The following is a 25401-nucleotide window of genomic DNA, read 5'->3' as shown; positions in this document are numbered from 1 at the left end:
ACACCTCTGGATATTGTTGCTATTACACACCTTCAGGATATGCTAGGTATATTTTTATGATTCTGTTTATTGATTACTTCTTACTACGTTCATGGTATCATTTTGTCGAATATGCAAACCACTCTGGAAAACCTCGTCCATTCTCATTGACAAACTGGCCATGCCCATCTAAAACACCATCGCTTGAATACTAACTGTACATAGCTGCTATCCATCACAGATAACACCTCACTCCCTGCAACATGCAGTTTTCTGTTGATTTTTGTTGTAAAGTATATTACAAATTATATAATAGAGTTGTGAAAAGCAATGTGCATGCACTTTAACTGATATACTGACATCCTACATAATAATCAATCAAATCAGTCTCTCTGTCAATCAAATCACTTCTGTGCACTTCTCTGCACTGACCAACTCACACCCCTCAAAACAGCCAATTTATTCTTAAAATAGCAACCACAAAATGTCATAAAGGTTTATAGATCCTAAGCAATACAACAGGCTACATTACAAGGCTGTTTTATGATTGTACATTCTTAAAAAGGTTATTCAAGGGTTCTTTAATAAATGTATTGGTAAAATCTAAAACAATGGCTCTAGAACAATGCAAACCTTTGTACACTGCAATGGTGAAGCACATACTGACCTTACAGTCATACAAAAAAAAACATGTGCAGAGTCTCATGTACACACTTTGTTCTGAAATTAAATTCAATACCTTTATTTAGATAAAATAGACCACAGTAGTCTGTTCCCTGCTATCTGTCAATGCTGGTCTGGTACCCATGAGGATGAAGAATAATGGCCTCCTTCAATCCATAAATTCACATAAAGCAAGGGGTTCTATTAGTCTAGAGACATACCACTGAGGTCTACAAAATATGCTTTTGGATTGAAGGCCTAGCTGCATCACTGCATGCTGAAAATCCTCTTTCACAAAAGAGGTTGGGAAATTTGTGTATCTTTCCACCATCACTGTCTGAAGGGTTTTACTCTGACTGTCCCTTTATGGCTTGTGATCTCTGTATTCAGGCAGTGCTTCCCTTTATTGCTGTCCTATAAGTTTAGATAGATTACCAACAAGCAAGCCACAGTACTCGGTTGGCTGTTTCCATATTCCTGCGTGAGGTATCTTCACTTGCTCTTTTAAAATGATATGCTAGCACAGAAATATCCTTTAGCATTTAATTCACTGTAATAAAGCTGCTTACAAAACATCTTCTTGAGAAAACCTGCTCCAGATTCAGAATTTGTGTATATAGTTCTACTATTGCTGCTTTAAACTCCCTTGTGTTTTTATTAGACTGGGGATATAATGAATTCGTTCAGAGAGGAAAACTTCCAAATATTTGCATCATTCCACAACTTTACGGAACCCATGCATTGCTGCCTCTAAATGATGAGTGAAATGACTGCATTCATAGACATTCTCATTTAAGTCTCTCCACAAATCTATTCTCTCTCCCTGTTAGGAAAGCTGTCCCATCATTGGCACTGATCAGAATTTTGTGTCTAAAATTTAATCCATTCCAGCATCTCCATGCATCTGACCTAAATAATCATATATGGACCTACATGGTATTTTCATCTATAGTAATGCTAATAGGTGTATCCATTGATTTGATATTTGAAATACACAAATTTCCAAAAAGCCAGTATATCTCAAAGAGCTAAACGAATACTGTGACCTTAATATTTTGATATCCCAGTTATGCACATGATGTGAATGGGTCAAGGTATGTAGGAGGATCCATGTGCAGGCAGGAAGAAAGGGCGCTAGGCAAACTCGCTGTCAAAAGCAAAAAGAGCCTAAACTGAAGAAGTACTAGGGATTAAAGTACTAGGGATTAAAGCAAGGCTTGTTATGCAGATACAAAAGATTGTCAACACAGCATACTGAATGAGTCTCAGAGAGGAATATATGCCTGGGGCAATAATGGGGAGCAGAAGACAGTGATAACAGGACACAGATGCAGTTGACAAATAACCGTTGCAACAGTTAATACTCCAGAAACAAGGACATCTGGTGGTCAGAATGGCAAATGCACGATTGCATTAACACAACTATTAAATATTTTAAAACCCCATCATTCAATTGATTAGCTTTGGGCATTTTGTTCTATGCAAACATATCCCTTTGATGGAAATTAAGATGCTTGAATAACAAGCTATATCAGCTGAAATTCTGCACCCTTCATAGAAACATTCGTTCTGTATCCTTGTTTCACATCTGACATCTGATATATCCAGCCTTCATTCGTGTCATATCCTCCTCTGTAAGAGCAGGTCGATTAAAAAAAAAAATTTCAAATCAAATTTTATTTATTTATATAGTGCATTTTAGCGCATTGTCCGAAAGCAGCTTTGCAAATGTCCACGTCCAAGCCCCCAGTGAGCAAGGCAAGGGCAAAATTCGCAAGGAAAAACTCCATAGAGCATGAGGAAGAAGCCTTGAGAGGAACCAAGACTGTGGGGCAAGACCATTCGGTGCTTTGTAGGTCATTAGAAGTATTTTATAATCAATACGAAATTTTACTGGGAGCCAGTGTAATGTAGTTAAGATAGGAGTGATGTGATCAAATTTTCTAGTTTTAGTAAGAACTCTGGCTGCTGCATTTTGAACTAGCTGGAGCTTGTTTAAGTACTTAATGGTACAACCAGATAGTAAAGAATTACAGTAGTCCAATCTTGAAGTGATAGATTGGTCAGAACTTATGCATGGCTGTCCTCCACAGCTTGGTGAGAAATCATGACTATATATATATGTACTATATATATGTTTTTCCCCTTCCATGAATGAGGCTGGCCAGCTGCTCCATAGCTGTGTTTGGTGTGGGCCTATTGCTTGTTTGTGTTTTGTCTGGTTGCTTTTACTATAGCAAACTGTGTTAAATGCTACAGCACAGGCACTACTACTCTGCTGCCACACACGTGCTACTAATCCTCAATAGTTAATTAGTGGAATTAGCTTGTTTGCATGCCAAATGCTGCCACCTAGGAGGTGTTAGTAGAGATGTTTCTAATATCTGTACTGTGGCTATACATGCCAACCGCTACTGCATATGCACTGTCAACTGCTGCTATCTGCACTCCACCTATATAAACCAACTGCTATGATTTAGGTGTGCTCGTGGGCTTCCTTTTGAGCATTATATATGGTTTTGTTTCACTAACAGCTGTTGCAAAGGTGTTAGCAGTTGCTAGCTTTTAGGTTAACTCCATGACCATGCATATGCCATTCTGTAAATCCTATTCAGCCCAGCTGTCTCTCATACTGGTCACACTTAAAATGCAGATACCCACTTCTAACTTTGACCAATTAGCCACTGAGTTACTGAAGGCTTCAGTACAGGAGGTGGGCTTAATGGCCTGTGACTATGACCTTGGAGAATAGAACAGACATCTGAAACATCATGTTTGACTGGTTGGCCACAAACTATACATTCCAGTGATCATACTAGACAGTATCTGTGGATGATCGACATAGAGCACTACAGGGTAGGCTCAGTAGCACATGTTCTCTGCAAACAAGGGTCACAGCACAGCATTCAAATCTTTGGGCTACACTGATCTCCGACCTATGGGTTGTTGCCACAATTATCCATGAATACAGATTACAATTTTGTTGCCCACTCTCAAAGGGTATGGGTGTAAGGTGGACAAATGTCTCAAACAAGGCAGCAGCTCTGGCTTTGAAGGGAATTCTCTTCTAAGCAGAGGTAGAACAGAGGGAATATTTTCTAGTTCCACAGAAATATGGTGTGTTTAGACTTGCGTAGGCTAAACAAGTTCTTGAAACAATTGCTCTTTCAGATGCTATACACAGGCGATGCGCTTTCAGCCAAAGTAGCATGCAAGTGGTTTGAAGGAAGCAAATTTCCATGTTCCTGTTGCCTTGGAGCATAGATGTTTCCTGTGACTCACCGTCCAAGTCAAACCACGCCAGTTTATAGTTTCTCCTTTTTTGGGCTTTTGCTTCCTCTTTTTCACTCGATGCATGCATGCTGCTCTAATACCACTTCTCACCACAGGTATGACAATATCCCCCATACTTAGATTACAGGTTCCTGTGTGCTTTGTGCTATGACATAGAAATATCAGACACACAAACACTGCTTAAACACATTTGAGCTTTAGAGCTGGGTGTGGACTAGGAGAAAAGCAAGCTTGCTCTCCCACAGACAACATATTTATTTATTAACTTTATTGGATGGTCATATTCACACTGATGCACTTTGGTAAGAATTACTAGTCAGAGTATATGAAACCATGGAGAAGTGCAGATTATTTTACCAGTGGTGTTTTTCTGGGCATGATTCCATCGATCATGGAGGTTAATTTGATCAGCAGTGTGACACTGAACAAACAGGCAGGACACAAGTACTCAGAAGAGTGATGTTTATTAAGGGCAAATCAAGTATCGTAATTAGAGGTTTACGCACAAGACAAGCAAATAAAAAAGCAGGCAAAAACACAGAACTGGGAGTCAGAACACAAGCATAGTGCAGCAAACACAGAGTCAAACATAGCACAAAGATCAGGAATAAAAACCAGAAACACATGGTTTAAATAGACAGATACTAATAGGAGACACCTGGGGCAGATTACACAGGGGCGGGACAACAAAGCAGACACAGGTGGATGGCATGGCTAAGGTGGGGCACAAAACCAAAACAAGCAGAAAGCATTTGACTAGACAAGAAACCAAAACAAAAGAATGCATGGCAGGGTGTTGCCATGGAAACCACGATGCCAGAGGAGGGGAAACCATGAGACAGTGTGGACAGTAAAAAGGTAATCAAAATCTGGATCCAAATAGTGGAAACTAATATAAAATAATTATAAAATTGATATTTATATTAAAATTTATATAGCACTGTTTGAGTTTTGGAAGTACTGAAGATGGTTGATCAATTTAGCAGAGAGACCATAAAAAAGAGAGTTACAGTAACTGATATGGAAAAATTAAAGCGTCAACATTCTGGTATCATTAAACTTGAGCTGACCTAACATCATCAACATCAATCGTTAGGTTTGAGATACCAGAAAGTGGAGATTTAAGCCCTATTAGTAAAACTTCAGTTTTATCAGATTTAGGTTTAAATTAATTATTGTGCAAACAGAATTTTAGATCTGTGATACAGGAAATCAATATAAATCTGAATGTTGTCAGCATAACAATGGAATTGAAACAATGGATTGTGTATGATCGAAATTAATTGTTGTCTATTATTAAAATATGACCGTAACCAATTAAGAGCTAAACCAGTTTAGAAATTAGTATGTAATGGCTTACAGTATCAAAAGAACCAATAATGTTGAGGACTCGGACATCAGCTGAAAAGATCAGATCATTTGCAACTCTTAAGAGAGCAGACTCAATACTATGCAGAATGTGAATATGAAAGGGTTCAACCAGATAATTTTGAAATTGACATAAAAAACTACTTTATCATCACAAACTACATCTAAAGAACTAACAAAAACGTAAGTACCATTAATGTTTTTCTTTTCCATCATGGCCGCTTCCATTCTCCTTCAATGCGCTAAGTGCAACATGTTTAGTTATTCTTTATCCATGGTTATTGATAGTGCAGTGATACTGTAATGTAGTGAGAAATAGTGTTGTGAGAAATTATGTTCTACATGCTGGTCTAGTGCTAGAAGTGCACGTCCAGACCTTGGAAAGTGTTAGACCTATCGAAGAACTATAAGTACAAGCTCTGGATGCCTTAGGGGAAGTTAGCAAGCCCTCAACTACAGCCCTTGCAGTGGGGTGAATGGGTGATGTTACGGCGAAATAGCCGAGCTTCAACTTGCCCACAGGAGCACGACACATCCCCAATTTGCATGTCCAACAGGTTTGCCCCACTCAGCGAGTCACCCATTGAGAAGCCTGTTGAAAGAGCTCTGGTTATAGGAGACTCCATTTTGCGACACATGAAATTAGCTAGGCCTTCAGGGACACTAGCAGCAGTAGTTAGCTGTATACCAGGGGCCAGGGTGCCAGATATTGCAGGTAATCTTAAGGTTTAAGCAAGCATAGGTTCTCTAAGATAGTTATTCACGTAGTCGCTAACGATATACACCTCCGTAAATGAGAGACCACTAAAAATAATATTGAAAAGGTGTGTCCATTAGCGAAGGCGCTGTCTGATGCTGTAGCATGCTCTTGTCTTATCCCAATGCGGCATGGCAATATAACGTAGTCTGTGATCTTTGTTGAACTGCTGGATGTCCAAGTGGTGCTCACAAAACAATGTGGGTTTATGGCAGGATGGTATCTATCCTACTAAGGAGATTGCGATTCTCCTTTCCTGTAACATAAGCCATAGTCTTATGACAGACCTAATTAATCTATGACAATCCAGAGAAGAGGCCAGGTAACAGACAAAGAGGCTAAACGAACCGTATGTTGGTTGCTACGTGACGTCAACTGAGGTTCATCATATTGGCACTGTGTGTGTTCCCCAAGCTAAGCAGAAATACAGAAAAAAAAAAAAGAAAAACATGTCTTAATAACATAATTAGTATTAAAGTAACTGATTCACAGAACACTGCATGCACCTTTTATCTAAAGCTTTTATCTTGAGCCTCAACCCATCTTAGCAGCCATGGCTACACCCACCACCTCCTGATGTCCCCAGCTGTAGCCCACCACACCTCTACTCTAGCCAACCACTTCTCTATTGCCCAGTATTCCACTGTGATGTTGCTCTGCTCAAGAATAAAAAAATCTGGGACAAAACATTTGTGCACCTTTTGATCCACCTCCACTCCATCCAACTATTTCTCTGTTGCCCTTAATGGATGTTCTCTTGCGAGATGTCATGATGTTATTGAGCCTCAACCCATCTCAGCTGCCATGGCTACACCCACCACCCCCTGATGTCCCCGACTGTAGCCCACCACACCTCCACCCTAGCCAACTACTTCTCCATTGCCCTTAATGGACATTCTCTTGAGGGATACGTTTCGGACACATGCACACCATTGGGCAAAGACTAGGACCTCTAGGAAATTGGACTAGACTTAATTGCATGTTTTTTTCATTTTTTACTTATTTTTCTCTTAAAATTATTATTATTGTGCTGACCAACCAGAGGAGGATAGGTTCCTCTCAAGGTTTCTTCCTCATGCTCTAGGGAGTCTTTCTTTGCCACTGTTGCCCTTGGCTTGGACTTGAACTTTGGGCTTGGACTTGGAGATTTGTAAAGCTGCTTTGTGACAGCATGAGATGTAAAATGTGCTATATAATTAAATAAGATTTGATTTGATTTGAAATATTTTTTTAAATAGACCTGCTAAAAAAAGCTAAAAAGTGCCATATAAATAAATTCTGATAATTTGTTGATAGAAAAGTTTAAAGATGTAAGCTTACAACTGCTTCCATTACTTTGGCTAGGTAAGGGAGATGGGGAAATGGCTCTTTAATTGTCCACTAAGGAGGGATCTAAGTTTTTTTAGGTATGGGCAAAACAACATTTCTGACAAAGGGAGGGACAAAACTTAATGAAAAAAAAAAACATAAGCAAAAGAAGTAGAAATAGCAGAGGAAACAATTTAAGAAGAGCAGTTGGAGCTGCATTAAGCTGCATTAGTAATGACCTAGAGACAGGAAGTGGATGACAGGATTGTGAGGAACAGTATCCTGGGAAAGAAAAGAATTAGTTACCATTCGCAATTGCTGAGGGAGGTTGGAGAAGTTTATTTATGGTGTTAAAGATATTTTTGGCCTTATGACTAGCACCATTTATGATCTTAAAATAGTAAAAAGAACAGGCACTATTTAGAGCATTCTTGTACTTAAAGACTTGCTCAATGAAAAGTAAAAAATGAACAGCGAGGCCAGTTTTCTTGAAGAAACACTCAAGACGGCTAACTTTGGTTTTCATAGCTCTGAGCTCAGGGGTGAACCATGAAGAGGAGCAAGTAGAATGGAGCTGTCTAGCCCTGACATTCAGAAACTGCTCTATTCACCTATTTCACATGATAACATAGTTACCCTAGTTTGTTCATTTAAAATCTGATAGTTGTAAACTTCATTGTAGGTGTTCCAACAGGCGAAACACTGTACTCCTCTGTATTGATGTTAGTTGTTGGACTCATTGCAATTACTATCGCAGTCTTTAATTTGTATTTACGTAAAGATTTGCATTTATGTAAATCTTGCATGAGGCCATTGCATATGCAGAAATGCAACACAGAAGATAGTCAGTGAGTGTGAAAGATAGAGCAATAATATTATTAATAAAAACAATAATATTATAATAGTACTTTTTGAACATTTTCATAAAACTTTACTACAATAATACTGATATCCTATATCCAATAAACAAAGCAAATAGGTCAAAATCCAAGTGGCAGTCCTATAACACATGGAAACTGAGAGCAAGTAGCAAAGAAATGTCCTGAAGCAAGCAAATTAATCCACACACACACACACACAAAACAAACCAAAGCAAACCCCTAAGCAAACATTCAGTAGCACAGCGCCCAGATACTGCAATACTTCGTAAGGACCAAACTGTAGGAAAATCATAAGAAGGGGTTCAGGTATGAGTGATATCTGACCTCCAGTGACCAGGCAGGGCATTGCAGACTCTTGAGGGAGACCTCTGATGACCATGTGGCCTGACAGAAGAGTTTTGAAATATGTTTTTGTTGAGATTTTATGCTGTAAAGACATGTTTTCCTCCACGAGGGGCGTGGTTTTCCCTCCGATGACGCGATGCGGTCTGTCGGTGTAAGAGCATATGGGAAAGACCTCTTTTTTTTTTTTTGCTCGTCCCACCATAAACACGTTCAACGGAAACGAAACTAATTACTCCTGTTCCACCTCTACCTAGTTAGCGTTACTCTTAGTTTCTTGTGATAAAGGTATCATGAGTGATAATTCGTGCGCAGATGTTTTGGTTCCTTTACGAAATCTGAGTAATGCGATCAAATGTATTCGAGAACGAATGAAAGGTAAGTTAAGAAAGCAATGCTTCCTTGATTTTTTTGGTAGCTAGCTAGGTTGAGATACTTAGGTTAGTTAACTTTGAGACCCGAATAGCCAACTAGACTTCTATAATTTCACTTATCTTGCCAGCTAGTTAGCCTAGCTAACCCTATCTGGCTGTTTTAATCAGCAAGATTGGAAATGAACTATCTTGATACGAACGGCTAAGCTAACCAGCGCCAGCTAGCTCGCAAACTAATTACAGTTTATGTTTTTATTAAATGGGTGAGATACCATGCATCTGTACTGACTGATACTAATAGCTAAATCAGATGCTGTTGATGACTACATGTGTGTGACGTCTTCTGACCTTCTGGATTTGGTAGATAGAGAATTAAGATGATAACGCATGGCATGGCCTTATTGCTAGGTTTTCGAACCTAACTAGCTAGCTAGCTGGATAACCTAGCTAGATTGCTAGTTATCAGATAATCCAGATATCATATAATCTATCTATCAGATAATCCATCATAATTTAAGACTGCTGTAAAGTTGGCTCAGAATTCGATATTTGCCAGATTCAACCATGGATAACCAAGGTTATTAAACATATGAACATGTACAGGCTAAAACGGTTTAACACAGTATTACTTGTTTGTTAAATCGTTCCCACATAATGCCTTTCAATGTTGATTAAAAATGAGAAGACTTGGATGTAACTCACAAGTATCCATATGATGTCACTTGCAGTACAGTAGGCAACATACCATAACAAATCCATGCAGAATATGGAGAGAAAATGTGATAATACACAGGTAGGCAGAATGACAGACTGCAATGACAAATGTCTTGGAAAAAAAATAACTCAGAATGTAGATAATGTTTTTGTGTCTATCACCAAACTTAAAAGTATTTGTGTGTACAGATCAGAACACTGTTAATTACCACTTTGGGGGTTAACCAACCTTTTATGATGCTATACCTTTTTAAAGTCACCACACAGCTTGATCCAACTTGATCCAACAATGTGAATGTGCCTTTAGCCCAGTTCAGATGGGATTAAATTTACAAAGGGTAGTATTATATTTTTCCTAATTTTTTCTATCGCTTTATATCTGGCTATTTTAATGTTTCCTCTCTCCTTTTCTGAAATAATTGCAGGCTGAATTACTTTTTTATTTCTTTTTTTGTTTGTTTTTAACCTAACTGACCTCATTTAAAATGGCAGGGGTTCTGACCTGACCCCTATCTGAACCCATTCTATATGATATTAGCCTAAAAAAACCTGATGACAATGGCAACACTTTTTATTAATTACATTTATATGAAAGCCTTGTAAACAGAATAACTAGTTAGGTTAAGTAACTACATGATCTATATCATCAGTCCATAGAAAATTATTTCCACCTTTTATTAAAACTTTTTACGGAGGACATAAAATGCAGTTTCAACTTGTTTCAAGTTCTCAGGTCAGACCTGAATTGATTTATGGTATTACACTGCACTCTTGTGGTTGATGGCTCATATAAAATTGAAACCAGCGCAAATGAGTGGAGTAAGTTAGCGTTTCTTCTAGTGTTGAGCAGGTTTTCCCATTGACTGGAGTGCAGTCTGGAATTGCCCCTTTTTTCCTCACATTGTGAACCAGGCATGCATTAACTGTTCTCCAAGCAACAATTTGCTATCTAGCCCAGTAGCCTGTTTCATGCAAGTAGGAGCTATTCATCAACTGAGATTTCCAAAATATTACATGGCAGAGCCTTGTAACACATTACCATATACTGCTTCATTAAAATTAATTTTCAATTCTAAAAGTCAAATGCAAATTATAGGATGATGAAAATAGATAAATAGTTAAATGCAAGACAAATGTTTGTGTATTTTGTCTTGAAAACAAATACACATGCAGTTTTGCACAAGCATATTTCCTGCAAAGTGACATACTTATGAGGAAAAAGAATGGACTGGAGAGGAATATTTTTAATAAAATAAAAACAAAACAATAAAAGTTCCTGTGGGCTGATGAACAAAAGCATTGGTTACAGGAAGATTAACTTTGCTGAATCTTGATTTTTCATGCTGATGGAAAGACTGGAGTATGGTGAAAACCGCAAAATCACATGACGGCAACCATGTCATGTTTCAACGCTATAGGTGTTAGTGGTGTAATCTTTTTACTTTAATTATTTGTTTGTTTATTTATTCATCTTACACATCAGGTCTTTTAATTAAAGAGGAGCAATGTTTGAATTCATTGACTGTGTATGGCCCAACATCCTTGTAGGCTGCATTTCACATCTTGTAGAACCATTGGACAATGCATTTTCAGGGGCTGAGATGCAATACTTGTAATGTGCCCAAAATGTTTAGTGCACCAACTATATTAGGTATCACAGCAGCAGTATCACATTCAAATAAACTAACTGGAAATTTAATTTGACCTCAGACTTTATTGCTGAATTTGAGAAGATCAAAAAGAAGTTATTTCTTTAAATGTGAATAGATTTTAAATGGGAAATATGTTCAATGTTGTTTTTGGTCTTATAAGTGATAAGAATGGATGATGGACAAAATATTAAGAAAAGTGACCTCCACAATCCCAGCTAATTTTACCTTTCACATTTTTGTTGTCCGTTCAGATGGAGAATCAAATGAATCAAATGGGGACTTTAACTTGACAAACTTTTGGGAGACACTGAGTTGAGTGGTTTAATGTTAAAATTCCTTAATTTAGCTTTATTTTACTGTCATTTGTGCTTGCAAAATTTGCTAAATAATCTCAGATTTTTTTTGTCCTACTCTATAGCTCAGGCAGCGAAAGCCACCTCACAAGAAGCAACCAAACTTAGTGTAGCCTTCTCCAAACCCCCACTACCTTCAAAGCTTGTGAGTCAAAATTCTGCCATTTAATACTACTTTTTTTTGATGTTCTTAAGTATTAAGTCTTAATGTTCTTAATAATGCATGTCTGTTCTTATCGTAGGACTCTGCAAGGCTAGCTGAGTCCATTCAGAAAAGATTACTGGCACTATCCACCATTTATTATTGGTTTCCAAAGAGTCAAGGCAAGTGGATTTCATCCATCTTCACTTTGTGTATTGCTGAGTGTCCTTGGCATTGTTGTGTCTTCCATCATTGTTTATCTGCAATATACAGGAAAGCAACTAAAGCTTGCTAGCTACAAATTACTGACATTTGATTGCTGCTTAATACTTCTATCTTAATAAATTGCTTCTACCTTACATTACAAGTAAAATCATGATCACATTATCCTCTGTGATGCAATGTTGCGATGCTGAGGCAAAGTATGAGCTGGGTTTTATTTGCATGAGGAATAAAATTAAACTTACTAACAATGTTGCAAAATAAAGAAATAAGTAACAAATATAGGCATTGAAATATATATTACAATCAACAACCAACAACAAGGACAAAAGAACATGGGGATTTTATACACAGACTAACAAAGCAGTAGACAAGGCACATGAAGGATGAATAGAGAAATGAACAAAGCAAAAAGCACATGGCTCTGGGCACCATGGAAACAAAAGACAATGCAGTATTTGTGGCAGAGAAGCACCAACTGACCATGACAATGATGTGAAGGGTGGACTGGACAGGGTACTGGACAATGGGTCAGATGGGAACTGTTCAGAAAGCCAAATGACGAGAGGAACAGGAAACTGGAATGGAGGCTGCAAGATAGACTGGTCAGGGGATCGCACAGCAGGCTGAACCAGGGACTGGAGGACAAAGGACAAAGAAGCAAACGGCAGAGCATAACGTGAGGCAGCTAGTTAGCTGTTTGACAGGGCAGTGGACAAGTCTGGACATACAGCTGGCCGGTCCAGAGGTCATGGGGATGTTGCTGCATTGGCTTGAAAGCAGGGTGCTGTGGTGTTTTCAGCAGAGACAGGGCACAGCAAACATGGCATACTCTGGGAGGAGTGCAGAGCAAGAGCACATTCCTGGGAGCAGGGTGCCACAACAGTGGCCTCCTATGGAGGGGGAAAAAAACAGACCAGACAAAGTCGGTCAACTTTATTTATATAGCACTTTTTACAACAGCTGTTGTCACAAAGCAGCTTTACACATGTCCGAGTCCAAGCCCCAGTGAGCAAGCCAAGGGTGACGGTGGCAAGGGAAAACCCCCTAGAGCATGAGGAAGAACCGTTGAGAGGAACCAAGACTCAAATGGGGGACCCCCATCCTTTGGCCGACAATGGATGCTACAATGGCAACAATATAAACAAAGAGCAAAATAAGTAGTGAGAGAAAAGAATGATAAAAAAATAAGGAAATGAGCAATGACTGTCTATTCTGGGTTTCTACAAGTCCTAGTCTGGTTTCAATGGTGTACGTGAGTGCGAAACCCATCTTGCATGAGAACATTTATCAAGAGCAATGGAGAAATAGTTAGCTGGGGTGGAGGTATGGTGGGCTACATCAGGGGGACATAAGAAGGTGGTGGGAGGAGCCATGGCAGCTGAGATGGGTTGAGGCTCAGTAACATCATGAGTAGGTGTACCTCAGCAGAAAGAGAGAATAGATTATTAGTAAGAAGGTGTGTAAATTAGGGAACAATAATTTGCAAAGATGGACTCTGGCAAATCTAGTTATGGCAGGATAGCTAAAAGTATAGAGCCAGAAGGAAACAGGCATGAGGGCTCCCTGGAACATCAGCACTCTCAGTCAGTAAACTTGAGTGATAAAGAGGAAGTGACAGCATCTTAACATCCCAGTTTATCATAACTAAATGCCCATGGACCCCCAGATCTACACCTTTACCTAAGATGAGAAGTATTTAATAAAATGCCTGTCTTAAGCCTAGCCTTAAATATAGAGACTGTGTCTGAGTTTCATACATATATAGGAAGGTTGTTCCATAGTGTGGGAGCTTTATAGGAAAAGGCTCTGCTCCAAGATTGTCATGGTCTTGATACTAATAACGAGCCAGCATTTTTTTATCTGAGTTTATCTGGCGGGTCATAATGGTCTAGAAGTTTGCTGAGGTACTGTGGGGCAAGACCGTTCAGTGCTTTGTAGATCATTAGAAGTATTTTATAAGCAATACAAAATTTTACTGGAAGCCAACATAATGTAGCTAAGATAGGAATAATGTGTTCAAACTTTCGTGTTCTAGTAAGAACTCTGGCCGTTGCCTTTTGAACTAGCTAGAAGTTGTTTAGGACGGATAGTAAGGCATTACAGTAGTCCAATCTTGAAGTGATAAATGCATGGACTGGCTGTTCAGCATTATGTGTGGAGAGTATGTTTCTAATCTTTGCAATGTTCCTGAAGGTGAGAAAGGCAGTCGTAGAAATATTATTTACATGAGCTTTGGATGAAAGACTGGAAACCATATTAACTCCAAGATGTTTAACTGTTAGATAAGATGTGATTGGGAGACCATCGAGGTTTTATTATGTAATTAGCGAGCAAAGTCCTAGCTGTCTATGGGCCTAATAGAAGCGCTTCTGATTTGTCAGGATTACGTGAGAGAATATTTATGAACATCCAGTGTCTCACATCCTTTACAAATTCCTCAATAATACTAAGATGATGCATGTCCTCTGGTTTGGCTGAGACATATAACTGAGTATCATCAGCATAGCAGTGGAAACTAGCACAGTTTTTACATATAATATTACTTAGAGGTAGCATTTATAAAGGAAAAATGCAGAGGCTGTAGAACAGTTCCTTGGGGGACATCATGGCTAACCTTGGAGAATACTGAAAAGTCTCTATTTATGTTAACAAACTGGTAGCAAAGGCTGCACTGAGGTCAAGCAATATAAGGAAAGAGACATAACCCTGGTCAGAAGCTCACAACAGGTCATTAACTAGATTAATCAGCACTGTCTCTGTACTATAATGAGGCCTAAACCCTAACTGAAAAACTTTGTGTATCTGGTTCTGATTCAGGTATGAGCTTAGCTGCTGAGTACAGCCTTTTCTAGGATCTTGGAAATAAATTGAAGGTTTGAGATCGGCCTGTAGTTTGACAGCTGACATGGATCAAGGTTTAATTTTTTGATAAAAAGTCTGATTAGTGCTAATTTGAACGATTTGTGTACATAGCCAATGTTCAAGGAGGAGATTATTAAATTTAGCAAAGGTTCAATTACTTTAGATAGGATTTCCTTAAAGTGTGTGGGCAGCAAATCTAGTAAGCAGGTGGAAGATTTTGAGAGATCAGACATGTTAGTTCAGGCTCTTGGATAGGAGTAAAGGATTCTCTTTTAGTGTCTTTTGGTTTGGTTATTATGATCTCTAAGTAACTGCCCCATGTCACATTAATTCCGTGAATGTTATCTAATGTGCTTAATTTTGTAATTGAAAAAAAATCATGAACTCGCTACTATGTGGTGGTGTAATCGGAGCTTTTAGTGTCAATTTTATTCCAAGTTGGCTGTGCAATTGTACAAATTTTTTTTTTAAATCTTAGATAATTTTTATTTTCTATTAGGGTTGAGAGATAAGATGCTCGAGGAGTAATAAGTGCCTTCCATGCGAGCTGGTAGACTACAAGTTTAGTGTGTCGCCATTTACATTTAGTCTTTTGAGTGTTCTGTTTTCAATTGCAAATGTGATTATACCAAAGTACAATTTTTTTAAGTGGATCTTGTCAGCTGTAGTAGCTGACTTATTTAGCAAGACCTAGGGAATTAACATTTATCTTATGAATAAGTACAACGTTTTACAGTGTTACCATTACCCACTTACTAACACTTCATAATGAGTGAGTTTCTATTTGTTGCATGGAAAATCACTGACAAAGTACCAGGTTATTAGTATTGCTCAAGACACCATTATAATAAGTAGTCAGCTGAATAACAATGTCCTAGGAATATAAAGAACAATAACTTTGATATTTAGCTAAATATTTTAAAACTTCAGAGTAATGTTATTCTGCTAATTCTGTTGGACTCAGAAGGTGTATTGTTTTAGTAATTGTTGGCTAGGGATTAATGGATTTACTCTGTTTTCTCTAGGTATTACCTTACGTAAACCAATCAGAGAAGCAACAGTTCAAGTTTTGGATGGGGTGGTTCAGCTGCTGGATATACTACTGGTCTCTCCTTTACAGAGGTATTTGTGGCCCTGCTCTTTTCTTAATGTGTATTATTCATATTTTGGTATTATTCTGATAGTGTTTTTATATTGGTTTTCATATTCTTAATATCACAATCTTGATTTTAATATGACTTTTTAAGATGTCAGAAGAAGAAAACAAATGTCAATGATAAAGCTTTTAAAAAGGTATTTTTAAAAGGTATTGGATGTAATTCATATTTTTGATTCTGGAATAATGTTTAAACAATTAAAAATGTTAACATATATTTAATTTTAAATTTTAATATTTCCTCTCTTGCTCCTCTGATAACTGTAAAACATGAACAAATAAATTAGTACATTCACATTTACAAATCTGAAAGGTCTGACTATTGTATAAAAGTAATAAACTCAAAATAAACTGATAACCAGTCTAGCATTGTATAGTTTATCAAGATGTATTACTTTTCTTTTGTTGCTGATGTATATGCTTCTCACAGCCAGATAACTTTTCATCCTTACCCTGTATCATGCTGATTTTAATTTACTTGAAAGTCATTTTTAAAATGATAATTAAAAATTATAATCATGAAAAAGATTTAAAAGTGTATATTAGATTTTAGTTAAAATTATTAATCATAGAGCTTAAAATATCATTCTCATCTAGTCCTAGCAGTTGTACCACCTAACATACTGGTTGTACCACCAGACGTCATATATATGCAATTTTTAATTTGAATAAAAATATAACATTGGATTTACATTGGTTGTACCACCTGACCTGGAAAGTGTATCACCCTACCTAAGAGTTTAAATTAGCTATTTTTATCATTATTTCAGTGAGACCTAGACACCTTTTGATTCCACCATAAAGTTCACCATTACCGCTTCATAATAAAAGTCTGATATTTACAGCTGTACCACCCCAACATTTGCGAATATACAAATTGCTGGACAAAAGTTTAATCAGTTATCTCGACTGCCTTAAAACTATATCTTAATTTGGTTCATGTGAAAGATTGTAAAAATAAAATCATGCCATATTTATTTTTTATTTTGAATTTATCATTAAAATGGCATTTTAAGAAAACTTGTGTGTGTTCAATTTGCACAGATGGTTGTGCTGTCTGACAGGTTGGGGGTTTGAGTTTCCAAAACACAATAATATACTGAAATCTAAACTCTACTGGACATGCCATGTATCTGTGCATTTCATAAGTGACCTTTTTAAAAAAAAAATATATATATATATATATTATTCAAACTTCTTCCATCTTGGTGTTTTCAGACATAAAAAGAACTTGTCCTAGTTCAAAAAGTATAAATCTATGACTGAATTTGTTAAAATTAGTTACATGCCATTACAGATTAATTGGTTGGGATTTTTGTTTGTTTGTTTTTTTTGTTTTGTTTTTTAAAAATTTAATTTGGCAGGGAACACAGTAAAGGTTATGAAGCCTAAGGGAGATGGTCCGATACCAAAGAAAATGAGGTTTCTGATTAAGATCTTAAATAAGATCTTTTTTCCCTTTTTCTAGTATATCACAGGAACAGCTGATGTCTACAGGTGGTGTCTGGGCTTCATGTGACCAGTTTGATCACCTACCAAAAGGTAAGCTTCAGTTTAATAACAGTGCTGTGGACACATTAGGTTTTAGTTTAACTTTAGAGGGAGATATATTGCAGAGGTCTCTGACATGATCGTAATGATTATAGTTTAATTTGGATGAGAATAGCTGCTCACGGAGTGATCACTTTATTACTCCATACTTATTCTATAACAGCCAGATAGGTTACCATCTCTCTTACAGTACTATTTTATGCTCAAGTTAAATGACTGACTATACTGGATAACATCAGTTACTCCATCTCCACTCATCCACTGCTGGATTAAAGCTATGCTATTAATCTCGGGTTTAGACTTGTGCTTTTGTTATTGTAGCTAATATATAACTCCCAGAAAATATTCTTTTTTATTATTGTAGTATTACAGCATGCGTTTCATGTCACTGTTATGTTTTAAGAAATGGTCTCTTATAAAGAATTCTCAGACAACTAGGTACAAATTAAATTCCTCATAAATTTCTTCAAAACCGCTAATAGTATTCAGAAAGCTTTAAAAAGCTTTTAATTTGTAACCATCACCAAAGCCTTAAGAAAGTTTTCTCTGGTCAGAACACAAGTACTCATTTTAGACTTTTGGATAAATAGTCTTGTATTATCAAATTTATATATATATATATATATATATATATATATACACACACTATATTCATGCTCAAGCTTGAACTCACAGCTTTAACTTAGCGTGGCAGTGTTCTTTTGATCATTTAAAATGATCAAAAAAAAAAAGATATGTAATAAATAAATAAATAGTTTGAAAACATGACAAACTATGGGTGCGTTTTATGGATGCCTAGGAATATTTTTATGAAATAAAAGCATTTGATTACTTTATTTACCTACTTTCTTTATAGAATTGCCTGAGTTTATGTCAATGTTTAACAGATAATCGTGCTGCAGTGCTGGACATGGTGGCTTCATATATTGCAATGGTAAAAGATGCTCGAGAGGAGATGGAACAGGTGAGGTACTCAAATGGTATATTGTTAAGTTATTATTATTCTATTATACATATTTTGTATTTGAAATAAAATGTAAAAAAAATTGTTTGTTTTTATAGGCACTATCTGAGAGCCAGGACCCTTTCAGTGATGTCTTGGATAATGATGAGATTGATGCCCGTGGCAACCAGGACACATATTGGTCCCAGACTGACCGGCAGCTCATCTCCAAATGTATGGGCCTCATTAAGGCAGCTGGAGCATGCCTGCGAAAATTTTCCAATGCTGTTCATAAGAATGGGAAAGTAGATACTCCTGAAAACATTGCTCAATTGGATGATCTTGCTGATTCTTCAAGAGAAATTAGCCCAAGGTAAGTCAACCTGAGTTTCTCAACATCAGCTATTAATATTAATGTCAAATCTTAAAAGTACTCTGTGAATGTTTGGTGACATAAGTAACCCAAGGTAGCTGTAGTCAAATTTGTTGTTAACACTCCAGATTAAAAACAAATGAGCCTTGCTTAGTGATTTTTGCCACTTGCTCTGTATAATACATTACATGATCTTTTATAAAGAACAACAAAACTGCTAGAAATCCATGTTGTCTTTATATTACTTTTGATTATAGTTTCAAGTTCTATACTTTGCAGAACCCATATTCTGGAACATATCAATATGCTTTGGCAATAATGATGGAAAATGAATACATGAATTCAAAGTCTGAAAATATGTACTTGTCTATCTTGAAATCAAAAGTGCATTTTAAGCTTTAGCTGTTAAATATAGGGACTGGAATTGTTTTCCTGGATATCTAACAGAATGCTTCCTAGTTCAAATAAAGAGGGTGGATGGAGGGAGCATGGTAAGCTTGTATTCGTGAAATAAATAAAGAATGGCAGTGAACTAGAAATTTCTCAGGAGGAATTGCACAATTTGGAATATTGCTGAATTATAAACTGAATTATGGTGACCATTGGTGTTGGAATATAACAACATATACGCATGTAAATATAAATTGATGGTCAGAAATAATTTTAATGGAGTTCTAGAATGCTCTTCTTGGAACGGTATTTGTGTAGTCAACAGACCAGCCAGGTTATTGAATGGCTAGAAAAATATGTTTGAAAGACTGATCACAAAAGAAACCATGAGATTTAAAATATAGTGAGAGCAGTGTATAAAACAGATTTTGTTGTGACTGGCGTAAGGGGGGAAAATTGGTTTGTTTTTTTTTGTTTTTTAGCAGGCGCATTGTCCATAAGCACTGCGAATGAATGGGAGGATGTTGATTTCCCGTTCACCTAATCAATTAAGATGTCTGAAGGTTACATCATTAGCAAAATGTATAAAAGAGAAACAAAAACACACTTTCCCTGTACTTTCACTCAGTGGCCACTTTTAGACACAGTTGTCTTATTAGGTACATTTAATAGGGGTACAGTTTCAGACTGTACCATGCAGATGATTACAGTGCACAGTCGGTCAGCCACCTTATTTCTTGTTCATCAGTGATCACTTTTATGGTTGTATATATTTATTTATGAGTGCCATTACTCTTAAAAAATTAAGTGACCCTAAAGGATGAATTTGAATTATGCACTTTTATGATTTTATATCTGATTTATTTGACTGACTCAAGTGCCTTGTATTGGGTTTGTTGATTTCCAAATGGAAACCAGGGATCCAAAAGGTAAACATCCTTTTTTTTCTGTTTACCATAGATTATGGAAAAGTATAATACATTATGCAGATCCACACTGTGGTCATCACAAACCAATTTTGCACTGAGAAGCCATTTACCAAAGACACATGAAACACATTTTAAATTCAATTCAATTTGATTCCTATGTGGATTTCAGTAGGTGATTTGTGGAACTGTGTTTTAGTTAAAATGGGAATTGTTCCTCAAGAAAGATGGCTAATTCACACAGCAGTGGTTCATAGTATGGCGTAGGAATTCAAGCTTGCTGTTTAACTACTGTCCATGGGACAAATCTGCTTACCAAATGGCTAGCATAGACTGTGCAGTTATGTCAAAATGTGTCTGGTTGTTTCAGCTTGCCTTCTAATTTTCCCTAATTGTGTGTTGCATATCAGTGCAATGTTGTATATCAGTGAATGTCTACATTTGGAAAGTTTCACTGTTATTACTTTTCGTTCTATATTCTGTGTAACATTACTGGTTCTCCGCTTAGTAGCAGCCTCCTCTCAATACACCCAATTGCAACATATTAAAAATCTGCAAAAACCTGTGGAAGGTATATGGAAAGTGACAAGCTTGATGTTCACTCTATGTTACCAATCCATCTGGACAGTTTGTACCATTACTTGTAATGCCAACTTGAATTCATTCAGGATTTTGTATGCTTGTTTGTTTTTCTCCAGTGTTGATGACTTGGTCCTGAGTCTTTATCCACCTGTAGACTACACTGCTGTGGACCAGATTGTAAGCCACTTAAATGGTCAAATTATTTATATTTCTACTCAAATGTAATGGCCTTTTCAGAGGTTACCATTTTAGTTAATGATGAGAGGTAAAAAACTTTTGTCTTTGAATGTTCATGTATGTCCACAAAAATTAGTCCTCTTGTAAAACGTAAGATGTTTAGAACTGTTGGATCGACTTACATACAGAACAAGCTATCTTGGTCACTTCTTTAAAAGTATTTTCATCATTTAGGCAATGTGTATCCCAATATTTATTAACTGTAATTTCCTTTCTTTGACATATTTCTGTTAGATAATAAATGCTTTGCCCTGCAAGTCTTTTTATCCCCACATTTGTACAAGTTTAATGTTCTCAGGACTTGCATACCTGCAGATGTGGCAGATACACTATATTGCCAAAAGTATTCACTCACCCATCCAAATAATTAAATTCAGGTGTTCCAATTACTTCCATGGCCACAGGAGTATAAAACCAACCATCTGGGCATGCAGACAGCTTCTACAAACATTTGATGAAAGAATGGGTTGCTGTCACGAGCTCAGTGAATTCCAGCATGATACCGTGATAGGATGCCACCTGTGCAACTAGTCCAGTCGTGAAATTTCCTCGCTACTGAATATTCCACAGTCGACTGTCAGTGGTATTATAACAAAGTGGAAGCAATTGGGAACGACAGCAACTCAGTGGTAGGCCATTTAAAATGACAGAGCGGGGTCAGCGGAAGCTGAGGCGCATAGTGCACAGAGATCGCCAACTTTCAATTGCTACAGACCTCCAAACTTCATGTGGTCTTCAGATTAGCTCAAGAACAGTGCATAGAGAACTTAATGGAATGGGTTTCCAATGGGTGGCCGAGCAGCTGCATCTAAGCCTTACATCACCAAGCGCAATGCAAATCATTGGATGCACTGCTGTAAAGCATGCCACCACTGGACTTTAGAGCAGTGGAGACATGTTCTCTGCAGTAAGAAATCATGTTTCTCTGTCTGGCAATCTGATGGATGAGTCTGGGTTTGGTAGTTGCCAGAATGGTACTTCTCTGACTGCATTGTGCCAAGTGTAAAGTTTGGTGGAGGTGGGATTATGGTGTGGGGTTCAGGAGTTGGGCTCTGCCTCTTAGTTCCAGTGAAAGGAACTGTTATTTCTTCAGCATACCAAGAGATTTTGGACAATTTCATGCTTCCAGCTTTGTGGGAATAGTTTGGGGATGACCCCTTCCTGTTCCAACATGACTGTGCACCAGGGCACAAAGCAAGGTCCATAAAGACATAGATGAGCGACTTTGGTGTGGAAGAACTTGACTGGCTTGCACAGCGTCCTGACCTCAACTCGATAGAACACCTTTGGGATGAATTAGGCCTTCTCAACCAATATCGGTGTCTGACCTCAAAAATGCATTTCTGGAAGAATGGTCAAAAATTCCCATAAACACACTACTAAACCTTGTGGAAAGCCTTCCCAGAAGAGTTGAAGATATTATAGCTGCAAAGGGTGGGCCTACATAATATTAAACCTTATGGATTAAGATTTGGATGTCACTCAAGTTCAAATGCGTGCAAAGGCTGACGAGCAAATACTTTTGGCAATATAGTGTATATGGCAAGTAATTGCACATGTACTATTCACCTGAATCATGGTTCTCACAATGCTAATTACAGATCACTTCAAAGTCAACATCTGGAGTTCATACCCATGATTTCCAGGTTCTCAAAATTTCAAAAAACATTGCATTGTTAACTGGGTAAAGTTTATTTAAGCAAAATGTATTTAGCACAGTGAGACATACATGGACTTAAAAATATGCTGCTGCTCCTTCTTTGTTTTGTCTCAACACACTATGATGGTGCACTACAGGCCACATCCTGCATGATTGGCTCAGGGTCTTCTTATTTATATATCAATCTTGCATTCATAATTTCTGTTTGAATCACTGAGAATAGCAAACTAGCCATTTTCTCTGAATATCGAGCAAACAATTAAGGTCTTCCAGCTGCACAGTGTAGTGTACCAGGTAGAGGTTGGCATTTCAGTGCTAGCTTGGGGAGTAGAACACTGACTCTGTTCTAGCAGGGCCACACATCTTTGCACTGTTTAGCTTGGCAGTATATTTACAGTGCTAATTTGCAGTTCTACTGTAAGAGAGTATGCTGTGTGCAAATTGACTGCCACTTCTCATCAGTGTATGTGCTCTATCTGTAAAGCATGACTGAGTTTGAGAAAGGCGCTATATAAATGTAACTAATAATAATTATTAATAATGAATACTGAGGCATTTTAATGAATTTGTCATTTTAATGATTTTGTCACTGATATTGCAGGCAGGTAAATTGGCATTCACATTAAAGAAATCACTTCAGATCATCAGGTAAGAGACAATGAACTACTATCAGTTGGATTTTCATCATTTGCGAACTAGAAAATTGGTGGCTTGGTCATTCTACAAAACACTCTTAGAATTTGCTAATTACTATCTCTAAAGGGTCTAATTCTAAATGTGCATTATTTTATAAATGAACATTCAAATTTTATAGTAAACACACAAATACCTGTTAGCACCTTAAATTTTTATTTTGCTCATGTGATTTAAAATATGCTCAGTCAAGTAAGTGGATATTTTGGAATGTTGGGATTTGTTGGAATTTGGAATTGACAGGCAGTTTGAAAAATCAAATAAAATCAATGCACTTTATTTACAATATGTAGATTAACATGCATATTCTGACGAGATCAATGCTTCAAATGTTGGGGAAAGGGGAGGACCAGGGCATCCTCATAAATCTAAAAAGCACTAATATCTGTCGAATACGTATGACTTATTCATTTACTTATTAATTTCCTTCACAATGATTCCACACTCCGTGTGTGTTTGCTCTTTGATGTGTGACATTGCACTTCCCCATACACTATTACTAATAGTAATAATGAATTTGCATATAAATTATATATATATATATATATATATTTTCCTTTTATGTTCCAGGTCATGTCATTTTTGTTTAGAAGCAGATATGTCATGGGTGCGGTTTTTAGAAGGAGCTGTGGATCATAACCTGCAAGAAGTTAAATTGCTGTCTCATGGCTCCAGCTAATAGCAAAAGGAGAAAGAGACCTATATTGTGTGTGTGTGTGTGTGTGTGTGTGTGTGTATGTAATTTGGCAATGTCTAGATGTATAAAATGTATAACTGAATGCAGTGTTTCCTAATTGTGCACACATTTTACTAAACAGAGTATCACATTTTTGCAAATCCAAATTAAATCTCTTGGTGATGGTTTTTGGAAGTCTCGTGTTAAAACAGCTATGATGTGTATGTTTGAGCAAAAATGTAAACTTTTTTAATCAGCCCATCAGACTGGTACATTAGATTAGCCTGCATGTGCACATTTATGTGTTCTTGATATCTTAACCATTTATGGTCCTGTTATCAACCCTGATGCATGAATCAAGCCCAGCCCAATGTTCTGTAATCACAGAACAATTTGTATAACTGCTTGGCCACTAACACACCATTCTACTCAGCTGGGTATAAAATCTGCAGGAGTGTCACAAACGTAAGGACCACAGAATAAGATGGTTTGAATTTCTGGTACCACTTTACAATAAGACTAAACTTTATAAAGGTTTCATAATTTTATTACTGTTTATTAATACAATAGTTAGCAGTTATATTTAAATAAAGAAACAAAAGGGATCAGTGGCCTGTTGACATTTAGTTCATGAATTTAATAAGTTTGCTTGTGGCTTTTTGTATGCTATTTCCTGCCCTCCCTCCCACAGTCTCTCATATAATGATCTGGAGCAGCCTTATTCTCACAATTTAAACACAAAATGGCTTGTAGGCAAAATGGAAGATTCTATCAGAAGAATAGTTTGGCAAAAAATTAATTGTATTTACACAATTTTTCTTTTACCCCAAGTAATGTTTGTTGATTTTGCTTATTTAGTGTCATACTAGACACTTTGAGGTTGACCAGCTTACATGTCAAATATAAAGACTTTTGAGTATATACATGGTCAACTACTCTGAGATAATTGGCTCTCAACATTACGGTTTCCCAGCATAGCGTACACTGCTAACCCAGATACAATTGTAATTTTAGGTTTATGTAATAAATGCACCTATTTGAAATGATTTACTATGTTAGGCTATTTGTTTGTAATCTGTGTGTTATTCTCTTTCTATGTGGCTCAGTGCTGTTTTGTTGTGCTATGTATGTGGTATCCATTCTTGATTAGCCAACTTTTCTGTGGAGAAAAAAAAAAGAAACTAACAATCTTGCTTGAGCTAGATTTGTGACCCTTTCTTGCAATTGGAACATTGATATACATTTATGTATATTTTTCACCATTATCAATCCTGAACAGTCCTGAACATTTCTTAAAACA

The 25401-nt window shown here is 37.0% G+C and overlaps 1 protein-coding gene and 1 long non-coding RNA gene across 3 annotated transcripts; one reads left to right on the top strand and one right to left on the bottom strand.

The window, feature by feature from the left end:
• Positions 1–4403: 4403 nt before the first annotated feature.
• Positions 4404–8664, bottom strand: LOC118241078 (uncharacterized). The gene is made up of 3 exons (XR_004775847.2): positions 8575–8664; positions 6410–6475; positions 4404–5896 (listed from the first exon to the last, which is right to left on the bottom strand). It is a non-coding gene; the product is annotated as an uncharacterized LOC118241078 (long non-coding RNA).
• A 52-nt stretch (positions 8665–8716) lies between these two features.
• Positions 8717–25147, top strand: ccndbp1 (cyclin D-type binding-protein 1). 2 transcript variants are annotated; one of them, XM_035524764.2, is made up of 11 exons: positions 8717–8970; positions 11584–11643; positions 11751–11830; positions 11928–12009; positions 15940–16036; positions 17539–17612; positions 18509–18585; positions 18684–18937; positions 20952–21012; positions 23334–23380; positions 23996–25147. In XM_035524764.2, the coding sequence occupies exons 1-11, from the start codon at positions 8886–8888 to the stop codon at positions 24102–24104; spliced, it is 1026 nt and encodes a 341-aa protein (XP_035380657.1). In that variant the 5' UTR covers positions 8717–8885; the 3' UTR covers positions 24105–25147. The 2 variants fall into 2 exon arrangements, with proteins under 2 accessions (XP_035380657.1, XP_035380658.1); XM_035524765.2 differs by lacking the exon at positions 11584–11643.
• The last annotated feature ends 254 nt before the right edge of the window (positions 25148–25401 follow it).

The sequence above is a fragment of the Electrophorus electricus genome, chromosome 7 (assembly GCF_041902795.1).
Source record: "Electrophorus electricus isolate QZ-2024a chromosome 7, ASM4190279v1, whole genome shotgun sequence".
Classification (NCBI taxonomy): domain Eukaryota; kingdom Metazoa; phylum Chordata; class Actinopteri; order Gymnotiformes; family Gymnotidae; genus Electrophorus; species Electrophorus electricus.
Note: the sequence above shows the minus strand (reverse complement) of the source record. Positions and strands in the feature narration are given on the sequence as shown.

Excerpts from the sequence above, each read along its gene's own strand:
- ccndbp1 (XM_035524764.2), top strand. The coding sequence starts at position 8,886 with ATGAGTGATAATTCGTGCGCAGATGTTTTGGTTCCTTTACGAAATCTG. Across the intron at positions 8,971-11,583 it reads TATTCGAGAACGAATGAAAG|ATGGAGAATCAAATGAATCA; the intron begins GTAAGTTAAGAA and ends TTGTCCGTTCAG. Across the intron at positions 18,586-18,683 it reads CTCGAGAGGAGATGGAACAG|GCACTATCTGAGAGCCAGGA; the intron begins GTGAGGTACTCA and ends TTGTTTTTATAG.